General features: G+C 36.6%; 2 protein-coding genes across 6 annotated transcripts; both read right to left on the bottom strand.

The window, feature by feature from the left end:
• Positions 1 to 523: 523 nt before the first annotated feature.
• On the bottom strand, positions 524 to 2,073 carry LOC130741432 (protein SOB FIVE-LIKE 5-like). Of its 2 annotated transcripts, none has more exons than XM_057594338.1 (4): positions 1,373 to 2,073; positions 1,197 to 1,286; positions 1,025 to 1,098; positions 524 to 945 (listed from the first exon to the last, which is right to left on the bottom strand). In XM_057594338.1, exons 1-4 carry the CDS (start codon positions 1,781 to 1,783, stop codon positions 909 to 911), a joined length of 612 nt encoding a protein of 203 aa, XP_057450321.1. In that variant the 5' UTR covers positions 1,784 to 2,073; the 3' UTR covers positions 524 to 908. The 2 variants fall into 2 exon arrangements, with proteins under 2 accessions (XP_057450321.1, XP_057450323.1); XM_057594340.1 differs by having other exon boundaries at positions 524 to 942; positions 1,373 to 2,064.
• A 766-nt stretch (positions 2,074 to 2,839) lies between these two features.
• Positions 2,840 to 11,056, bottom strand: LOC130741433 (uncharacterized). 4 transcript variants are annotated; one of them, XM_057594342.1, is made up of 2 exons: positions 10,189 to 11,054; positions 2,840 to 4,698 (listed from the first exon to the last, which is right to left on the bottom strand). In XM_057594342.1, the coding sequence occupies exon 1, from the start codon at positions 10,693 to 10,695 to the stop codon at positions 10,189 to 10,191; it is 507 nt and encodes a 168-aa protein (XP_057450325.1). In that variant the 5' UTR covers positions 10,696 to 11,054; the 3' UTR covers positions 2,840 to 4,698. The 4 variants fall into 4 exon arrangements, with proteins under 4 accessions (XP_057450325.1, XP_057450324.1, XP_057450326.1 ...); XM_057594341.1 differs by having other exon boundaries at positions 2,840 to 4,745; positions 10,189 to 10,788; XM_057594343.1 differs by lacking the exon at positions 2,840 to 4,698 and adding an exon at positions 4,754 to 5,210 and having other exon boundaries at positions 10,189 to 11,055.
• Between the last annotated feature and the right edge of the window lie 86 nt (positions 11,057 to 11,142).

Raw genomic sequence — 11,142 nt, 5'->3', positions numbered from 1 at the left:
GGATATAAAGAAACCCTACCGAATCAACAAGGATGACATGGCCTTTATCTGATTTTTCTGTTGTCGAGTCAAAAGATTTATCAAGCAGCACTAAATTTTGTCTGGCTTTAGTAAAAACTGGATTTATGATAGAATGCAAAAAATGGTCCAATTGGATTACCAAAAGCATAATTTAATGTATGATAGACGCCATCTTCCTCTATTTGGGGGATCAATTTGTTAATTTTTGGAGTTCCTTAAGCATTTTGAAGTGTGCTGGTCTAAGTTTTAAGTGAAAAAATGTTTGAGGTTGTATGTAGCAGATCACTGCTAGCTGGTATTCCACAGCCCTTACATTCTTTGCGTAGCTGAGATCTAAACTAAACTATACAAAAATTAAGACTGAGGAACATGTAGTCTGAACTTATCTGTTAAAGTAATTTTGCATTTCCAATGCATCTCTGCTCTCATGAATTTTGAATTAGGACACAAGATCTGCTCTGCTCAAACTTAGCTTAGCATTTGCAATTATAGGATTAAATATTTGATGATTAAGTTTATTTATTTGATTGTCAAAAGTTGCAACTTGCAAGTGGTGCTTTGCTGATACAAATGAGCATGTGGCTTCATCAAAAACAAGGATTGAGCATGCTTATACAGAGCCTGCCTAACTTATCTATCTAGTGTGCACTGTTCATTGACAAGAGAATTAAATAATGAAAGGGAAAAAAAGGTTTATTTCTAAATTTTCCTTTCTTGTTGTTTTGCATTCAATTACAGCTAAAAGAGAAGAGAAAAAGAAAACAAAGGAACAGAATCTCTTTTGTGATCAAATTCCTCCTACACATTCAATGATTCTCAGCCCTTCCATTGACCTTCTATGACTTGAACGGCAACAAATTGAATCAATAGCAGAGTAGAACTGGTCTTTATATCATTCCCATCTCTTTCATCCCATACCATCTGCTAAACAGACACAGATTGTCACAGATGAAAATTTTATGTTTATAACAGGTCATAGTGAGCTGAAGAGGCAATAACTTACTTGTTGTTATGAACTTGATTTTCTGACAGAGATGGTTTTAGAAAACCAAAGTGGTGATGCAACGAAGATCTCTCCTGCAAGAACTCAAATTCAATAGATATTAGATACATGACAGCAAATTAAACCAAGGGTAAGAAAATAAAGAAAGAAGCATGGCAATTAAGTAAAGTACCTCAAAATAAGTTGCTGAGAAGCCTTGTGAGTAATCTAGCTCTAGCACACTCTCTGTGGAAGTTTGTTGGTTGGTCACAGTAACATTGTTCTGAAAAATAGCCAATAATACCTTATCAGAATCATCCAATAATAGAAAAATGAAATATGTAGGACAATACAGTTGCAGAAACTCACCATGGAGAAGTCATTGTCAAAGAGAGGAGAGCTAGCAGTGTCGTCAAGAAAAGAAGGATCTTGAAGAAGGTGTTGGGTTTGTTTAACTTTCTGCCTCTTTTTACTTCTCTTGGCCAGTTTTGATACTGTGTGATCTGGAGCAATATTAGGCTCAATGTGGTGTGAGAAATGTGGAGGCCCAGAAGAAGCATCAGAAACCATGGACAGGTCCTTTTCACCATCATCTTCCTCCTCGTTTGTGGCTTTGCGATTGTACTCTCCATCATAAAATTCATCTCCATCACCACCTCTATAATCTCTATGTGAATGTGAACGTGAAGAGGAAGAAGAAGCATTGTCCAGGTACAGAGTCCATCCAGACTCACACCCGCTACTGCTTTCTGAAGTACCTAATGCCAATGCATTATTCATCTTTCTGAAAATTGGGTTTGTATGTTTGTTTCTCGTTTGTACTATGCAGATTGAAGGGGAGTCTTCAATTTATAACGCTAGTAAAATGGATAAATAAAAAGAGTTAAAACTTTTTTTTCAAACTCTCTCTCACTCACAGTCACACATGCACATTGCACACACACACTGTCCTATTAACTATTGCAGCTTGGCAATGTGTCTCCCTAGTTTTGGTTCCGGGGGCCATAAAAATTGAAAGAATGGATAGGTACGTGGTGGAGAAAACCAAGAGAATCATACTCAAATCCTATACTAGTTTAATTTGTCCTCACTCTCCTCTGATCTCACATTCCGATTTTTATGTTATAGCGGTTAATGTGATGGTAGACAGCGATGCACTCACGGTGTACACTATTAACAGTTTAGTGTATGGACGACACCTATCCAACCATCCCTTGAGCCGTAACGCTAATTACCGTGGTTTAAAATTGTTGTCACGGTTGCCACAGAGTTGAAGAATTGTGGATAAATGCGCCTACAATTACGGTCACAATGCTATTGCAGAGAATCCAAATTCCTTTATGGTGCGACTGCAATTGTGGAGTGCAATTTAAAACCTTAACACTAACAAATACACCCATTATAGTTTGTATTGTCCCAATTTTGGTGAAGATTACTATTAGTGAAGCTAGGATGTTGTTTATAGCTTAAGAAGTGGTCCTCTGAATTAAAATGGTTTTACATATTTCCAATATTAATCTGATTTAATTAGTGTTCAAATGTGGAAAGTAAACATGGTGTTGAGGACACATTATTAAGTATATTTGAGGCCTAGCTAGCTAGTTTTCCTAGCTTTAATGTGGCCATATCATGTGTGACGATTAAAGAATGACACCACCTCTTCTCTTGTCTTGACTTGAATAGTTTGTTTGTAGTACTCTACTCAGCTCGTACACTTCTACCATTCATTTAGATTGCAAAGCAAAATGTGGCTCTTGTTTCTTTATGTCAGTCAGAGGCTCACTCATAAGATTCTTAGTTAACAATGCATGAAATATATATTGCAAATGGTAAGAGTATGAGTCTCACTAATGCATCCAATGGAGAGTGTCAGTAAAAATTGAATTGTTATGGGGGAGGGTGCATGGTTGACTGGATTTGATGAATCCACATGCGATCACATTCATTCACAATTCTCTTCAGTTTTCTCTGCTTTTCAAGAATGAATTTACTCACTCTAGTCTACTAGAATAGGATTCACACAATTAACCATGTGGGCGAGCACGTGTGCATAATATTCATTTGCGGGCTTCCACATATTAAAACACATGTCTGCACGTGCACACGCATTTCTACACCTTCAAAAATCTCAAATTCCATCCTCTTTTATATTTTGTAACAAACTAGTATTCTATACAGGTCAGGTCACAAGGATTTACGGGGTTGTATATATACTATCAGGTTAGTTTTTTTTTTTTTGAAATAGGTTAGTTTTTTTTAAAATCAAATACTCATTAAAGACATTTTTATATATAACTACTAAAACAAAATGTTGAACATATATGATATTGTGTCAATTTTGAACAAAATGTTTACTGAGGACGGACTTGTCAATAAATTAGGACTATCCCGAAAATGTCATTTTTATGCAATAATACGTGAGCATTCCTATTCTTATCTTAAAAGGTGTTATGCACGTGTTGATGTTCAATTAACACTAGTCTTAACTTAATTAAGGCGTACTTGAATTGAATATCGATCATTTTTTAAACTTAAGGCGTATTTCTCTCATTTTTTAAACTTAAGGCGTATTTCTTTTTTATTTATTTATCACACTAATTACCTTTATTACATCACCTATATATGCACATTTCCTATTTATCTTCATTGATTATTTGTCGCATGCATGTGCAGTTTTTCCTAGTATCGGTAATTATTTATGACTTTATGGGCAGTGCAAACAAATCTAATATGTTGAGGTGAGACTGAGGCAAATGAAACATGTCCTTTTGATGAATTAAATTTCCCAATGGAAGGCATAATATATAATAGGAAAGAAATGTATGTTGCTTTTTCATTCTCCCTAGCTAGCTTATGTAAGTAAAACATGCATGCATGTATCCAGCTCATGGAGACATGGGGCTTCTTAATTATCATCCATGGCCATTTTGACATTGTCCACATCAATTAGCTGGACACCATATATAGCTACACAACTATACTTGCTTTCTTGACCATTTTATCAATTGTTTGTGATGTATCTAAGTTTTTTGCTTTACCCCTCAGCAAGCGTAAAGAATCAACTCTTCCAAAATACTAAATGAAGGTTTATAAATAATTTTATTTTTAACTTGTTTTGTTTTTTCATGTAAGAGTTGATCAATTTGAAGCTCGAAGAATTGGCATATGTTGTGACTTGTGAGAACTCACATTATAAAATTCACAAATTACAAGTTTAGAATCCGACAAAGTAGTTAGCACACTCTATCTCTTAACTATAAGGTTGGGGATTTGCTCATGGTCCATGGGATTAAAGCGCATATACTCCATATAGTGGCTAGATATTTACCACTTAATGCGAACACCCGCAATAAAAAATAGGTCATTACTGTTGGCGGTGAATATCCTGAGCTCACCAAAAAATTAGATCGAACAACAACTTTAGGAGTTGTAAGTTTTTTTTATTTTTATGAATAAAACTTCCAAAAATAAAATAAAAAATAATCTTCCAAAAATAAAATAAAAAATAATCTTCCAAAAGTTTGCTTACAAACCTTGACTTCTAGCAGCAAGAGATTTTTTGGTGTACTGCCAATATTTTTTGTGTACCTCTTGTTTTCTTCATGCAAATATATCCTAACTAGATAACACACAAACATGGCTCATATAATCGAGAGTGCAAGAAATGCCAAATATGAGACAGTGGCCCGAATACGCTGACAAAAACCACAAGAGTCAAGTCACAAGAAATGCAGAGGCTATCCTGAAAGTGTTGAAGGTCATTTCAATGAATTAAAAAGAAGGCAAAGCATATTCTTAACCTCAGTAAAATTGTAGTTCCTACTTTTCTTTAGTATAAAATACTTGAAGAGTGGGTGCAGCAGAAAAAATCTCCTGTATTGTATGAGTCTCCATTGGACTAATAGGTGCACCAGAAACTCTGTTGTAATGTATCAGAGTGTGGCTGTGATTGTTGAGCCTCTCATATATCATTTATTGACATTGCAATATCGATTGGGTGAGACATTGCAGCATCAGCAATGGTGACACCTTGTCCTAGCCATTACTACTACTTGTACTTGCTTACTAAATTATGGAAATAACAAGTACATCATCAAAATGGCATTTTGGGGAATAAATCTCTTGTTTGGTCTTATCCAACTCATCAGTAATTGCCTCCAAAGCCATTGTCAAAACCTTACCAGGATTCCCTGGGGAGCTACCCTTCCTAGTTCAAACAGGGTCAGTTCAGTGTTAAATGTAAATGCTTCACTGAAATTTGCACCTTTTTTTTCTGTAAGAAAATGTTGATATATATATATTGCTTTAATAATTAATGTATGTTCAGATACATAAGCGTCAATGACTCTGAACTATTCTACTACTTCATCGAGTCACAAGGAGATCCTCAACAAGACCCTCTACTTCTTTGGTTATCAGGAGGCCCTGGTTGCTATCCTTTCAATGGACTTATTTATGGAACAGGTCCTGTCCTTTGATTTTAATCACTACATAGAGGGATAACCAAAATCGTCATATTATCCAAATACATGGACAAAGGTAACTCTTTAATTTTTCTCGTATAAATGATCATATCAAAGAGTGTTAATAGATTTTAATCTACATTATTTATTTCAGAATGCTAGGCATTATATTTCTCGATTCGCAGGTGGACACAAGTTTCTCCTATCTAACAAGTGCTGCACAAGGTTGGGTGATGTCAGACTCTACATCAGCAGATCAAGCCTACACCTACACCCACAATTCCACCTAAACCCCCACCTTCACCTACACCTACACCTACACTTAAGTCTACGCATACACCCAAAGCTATTAATTTTTGTTAGTGACATTATACGCAAAACCATAGGCATTAGGTCTGTTAGTTACATCTCTTATAAAATATTATTCTCTTCACCTCTTACATACACTTACACCTACACGTACCCTTAAGCCTACGCCTACACCCAAAGCTATTAATATTTGTTAGTGACATTATACGCAAAACCATGGGGCATTAGGTTTGTTAGTTACCTCTCTTATAGAATATTCTTCCATCATCTCTTACATACACCTACACCTACACCCACATCCACACTGCCACCTACACTTACTCTTAAGCCTACACCTACACCCAAAGCTATTAATTTTTTGTTAGTAACATCTTCCCCAAAACTGTAGGTCATTAGGTTTATAAGTTACATCTCTAATAAAATATTATTCTCACATCTCTTACTTATACCTACACCCAAACCTATACTTGTACCAACATGCATACATACACCTACACACCTAAGTCTACACCTACAACCACACCTACACCTTCACCTACCCTTAAGCCTACGCCTACACCCAAAGCTATTAATTTTTGTTAATGACATCTTATCCAAAACCTTAGAGCATTAGATTTGTTAGTAACATCTCTTGTAAAAAGTTATTCTCTAATCTCTTACATACGCCTACACATACCCTTAAGCCTACGCCTACACCCAAAGTTATTAATTTTTGTTAGTGACATATTCCCCAAAACTGTTGGTCATTAGGTTTATAAGTTACATTTCTAATAAAATATTCTTCTCACATCTCTTACATACACCTACACCCAAACCTACACCTATACTAACATGCATACATACACTACACCTAAGTCAGCACCTACAACCCCCACCTACAACCACACCGCCACCTACACCTTCACCTACCCTTAAGCCTACGCCTACACCCAAAGCTATTAACTTTTGGTAGTGACATCTTACCCAAAATCTTAGAGCATTAGGTTTGTTAGTTACATCTCTTATATAACATTCTTCTCTCATCTCTTACATACACCTACACCCACACCAACACCTTCACCTTCACCTTCACCTACCCTTAAGCCTACGACTACACCCAAAGCTATTAATTTTTGTTAATGACATCTTACCCAAAACCATAGGGCATTAGATTTGTTAGTAACATCTCTTATAAAATATTATTCTTTAATCTCTTACATACACCTACACATACCCTTAAGCCTACGCCTACACCCAAAGTTATTAATTTTTGTTAGTGACATATTCCCCAAAACTGTTGGCCATTAGGTTTATAAGTTACATTTCTAATAAAATATTCTTCTCACATCTCTTACATACACTTACACCCAAACCTACACCTATACCAACAAGCATACATACACTACACCTAAGTCAACACCTACAACCCCCACCTACAACCACACCGCCACCTACACCTTCACCTACCCTTAAGCCTACGCCTACACCCAAAGCTATTAACTTTTGGTAGTGACATCTTACCCAAAATCTTAGGGCATTAGGTTTGTTAGTCACATCTCTTATAGAACATTCTTCTCTCATCTTTTACATACACCTACACCTACACCCACACCGACACCTTCACCTTCACCTACCCTTAAGCCTACGCCTACACCCAAAGCTATTAATTTTTGTTAATGACATCTTACCCAAAACCTTAGGGCATTAGATTCGTTAGTAACATCTCATATAAAATATTATTCTCTAATCTCTTACATACACCTACACATACCCTTAAGCCTACGCCTACACCCAAAGTTATTAATTTTTGTTAGTGACATATTCCCCAAAACTGTTGGCCATTAGGTTTATAAGTTACATTTCTAATAAAATATTCTTCTCACATCTCTTACATACACCTACACCCACATCGTCAGCTACACCTACATCTACTCATAAGCCAACGCCTAGACCCGAAGTTACACCTATACCAATATGCGTACGTACACATACACCTAAGTCTGCACTTACAACCCCACCTACACCTAAACCCACACCCACACCTTCACCTACATCTACCCTTATGCCTACGCTACACCCAATGCTATTAATTTTTGGTAGTGGCATCTTAATCAAAATCTTACGGCATTAGGTTTATAAGTTACACCTCTTATAAAAAAAATATTATTCTCAAATCTCAGACATATATCTAAGCCTAAGCCTGCACCCTCACACACACCCCCACCTTCACCTACACTTACCCCTAAGCATGTGCCTACACCAAAGCTACACGTACACCCTCACCTTCACCTACACCCACAACTACAATACCCCAAAGGCTACGGCTACACCCAAAGCTATTAATTCTTTATAGTGACATCTTGTCCAAAATCTTAGGGCATTAGGTTTACGAGTTACATATTTTATAAAAAAATATTCTCATATCTCTTACATACACCTACACCTACACCCAAACATACACCTATATCGACATGCATACATACACCTACACCCACATGCATCTATACACCTACACCCAAACGTACACACAAAACCCACATGCATATATACATATACACCTAAACCTAAGTCTACACCTACACACCTATCTACACTTGCACCTAAGTCTTTACCAACACCCCACCGACACCTAAGCCTACACCTACACTACCTTTTTTATTTGTAGTGTGTCAGATTTATTGAGCGGTCAGGTTTTGCTACCAAACTGTGTATCTGCATCTCCCCATCATTACGGGCAAAGATTACTTGAAGAAAATGGCCAACATCCTGCATCTCCCCCACTAAGAATTCCAAAGTTTTGGTGTCCGGTAAAGATGAACCCTCTCCTCCCTAGTCCTTACTCCATAATATTTATCTTTTTTAAATGTATGGATTCATTTTGGTCTGGTAATTTGGTTGAATAATTATTAAATGGTATTATGTCTTGTTTGTGTAGTATTTTAAGTATGCACTATCTTACATTTGGGCAAATGATGCTAGTGTTCAAGAAGCCTTGCATGTTCACAAGGTACTCCTATATATCTATTGTGAAGACTTTAGATGTTTATTAGTTGTTTGTTTTTGTGTCTAAGGGTCTAAGATAATAATGCTTTGGGTTTATTAACAATTAATGTGAAAAGGGTAAGGTAAAGGAATGGATTCGATGCAAAAAGACTCTCTCATACATGTTCAAAGTGTGGTCCATGTTCACCAATGGCTCAGCAAAAGAAACTTAAGTATAAATCTTCATTTACAATTGCTTTGTAATGGTTTCTAAACTAAGTCATACTATAAATTTCCCTATATAACCATTATCATTTGTTTCATTCGTTTTTGTTTTCTAGAATATTGTGAATCTGATTGAATCAATCCAAAAATAATGCAGCAGCTCAGATTAATATAAAGATATAGAATAACCCCTAATCCAAAAATCTGATTGAACCAATCCAAAAAGATTATTCATATTCATCAAGATTGAAGCAGCACAGATTCATGTAAAGATATAGAATAACCCCTAAAATTAAACACTTTCCAAAAGTACATTGAATTAAGGGTACATGATTGTACCTCAAAGTACCATAATCAAAAGAAAATCTGGAGTTTCATAAATAACCAATTGGAATTTTATATGTAAGAGTACGAAATGTACAATTATAAAAGAAGATCACTATCATCTGAACAGATTGTACAGAAACAATATTTAATGTAGAAGCAAACTAGCTTTACACAGCCATCGACCAAAGTATGAACAATTGGACAGCAAGGTAACTCAGAATCTAACAGGTAAGCAGCAATTAAGATAAACACTGAGTCAAGTTCAAATGCAGATTTTAGGTGCAAGCTTTTAACAAACAAATGATCAAAGAGAAGACACTAAATTCTTCTCCTGTCACCAAAAACCATACCCAACATAAAGGGAAAACCCACATATCCAGCAAACATCTAAGACTTTAAGAAGCTCAAGCAAGAGTAGCTAAGATATTAGCCATTTTCAAGACCTCAAATCATGGAAGACTCACATATCAAACAATTGAGCTAAACAAGATAAAGAAGCTTCAATTATTCATTGCTAACCTCAATGGAAACTACAATAAAAGTCTCTCAGTTATTTCTTCAAACAGCTTGTAAGCATTAAATCATTAAGAGCAATATGGCTGGAAGAATCATTTACTCAATTCACCAGACAATATGTATGCATCAGAACTATGTTGTCAGTAGCCAGGGCTGTCCAGTTTTTGGTGGCCCAAACCAACAAGGCCTAACCTAACCATCAAATTTGTTCAAAGGGCAACAAAGATGCTCCTAACCTATCCCTTACAGTAAATATAATTTAAACACAACCTAAGATTCAGCTAGGTTAGGGTTGCAATGCAATCTCTGGGAATTCAGCAATGAACAACAACAATATTAATTCAAAACTCCATTGAAGAAGGTGTTGTCAATTGATTTACATACCTAACTGACAAGGTGCGATTCGTGGTCATGGTCATCACCGTCACCGTCAGCATCAGCATCAGCATCACCATCTCCATCTCCATCTCCATCTCCATCTCCATGATAGCCGCCACCCAAAGCACAGATTTGGTCCCAAATGTGGTCGGGAACAGGGACAACTGAAAGCCTAGGCTGCCTCAACAGAGCGAATTCCTTGAAATGCTTCATCTCTTTCAAGTCCACCGGCCTCCTCATCTCCCCGACCGCCTTCACGTCGACCGCTCCACCGCCGTGTCCGTCTTCGTACCACTCCCGGACGACGGAAACAACGCCCACGACACGACGGGCCTTGGGGCCGGAGTGATAGAAGAAGCAGAGATCGTGGAGTGACATAGACTTGAGGTATTTCTGAGCTTGCTTGTTGTTGACACCATCCCAGTTGGATAAACCTCCGTTGGCTGCTTGATCTTCCCACGACCATTCCGACGGTTCCGTTTTCAGAAGAAACCTATTTTTCTCCTTTCCCATCTTTCTCACTCTCTCTATCTCTCTCTCTCTCTTTCAAATTTCACACACACTCACTAACTCCCTCGCTTCTCTTCACTTATTACTATTATTATATTCCCGTTCAAATTTCACTCACTCACCTATTTTTCCCGCTCACTAAAAATATCACTCAAATGTCATTTTCACCACCATTTTCTCTGAAATAACTTACAACTCCATTTTCCAAGCAAAACATGACTAAACTTCCTCAAATCTCTAATGTATAACTCATTCTTTTATCCCTACCAACAAGTGATTTTGACCCAATTAAACTAGTTTCCCATCCGATTCTAAGATCAGATGACCTTTTTTTTCACTTCAACCAAACTAACTAACTAATCCAGTTCAATTTTAACAACCATACTTAAATTGTTGAAATTGATGTAAAAAAATGTTGCCATTATTTGTGGAAGAAACTTAGAACTTAGC

The sequence above is a fragment of the Lotus japonicus genome, chromosome 2 (assembly GCF_012489685.1).
Source record: "Lotus japonicus ecotype B-129 chromosome 2, LjGifu_v1.2".
Taxonomy (NCBI): domain Eukaryota; kingdom Viridiplantae; phylum Streptophyta; class Magnoliopsida; order Fabales; family Fabaceae; genus Lotus; species Lotus japonicus.
The sequence above is the reverse complement of the archived record's forward strand: the minus strand, read 5'-3'. Positions and strand labels throughout refer to the sequence as shown.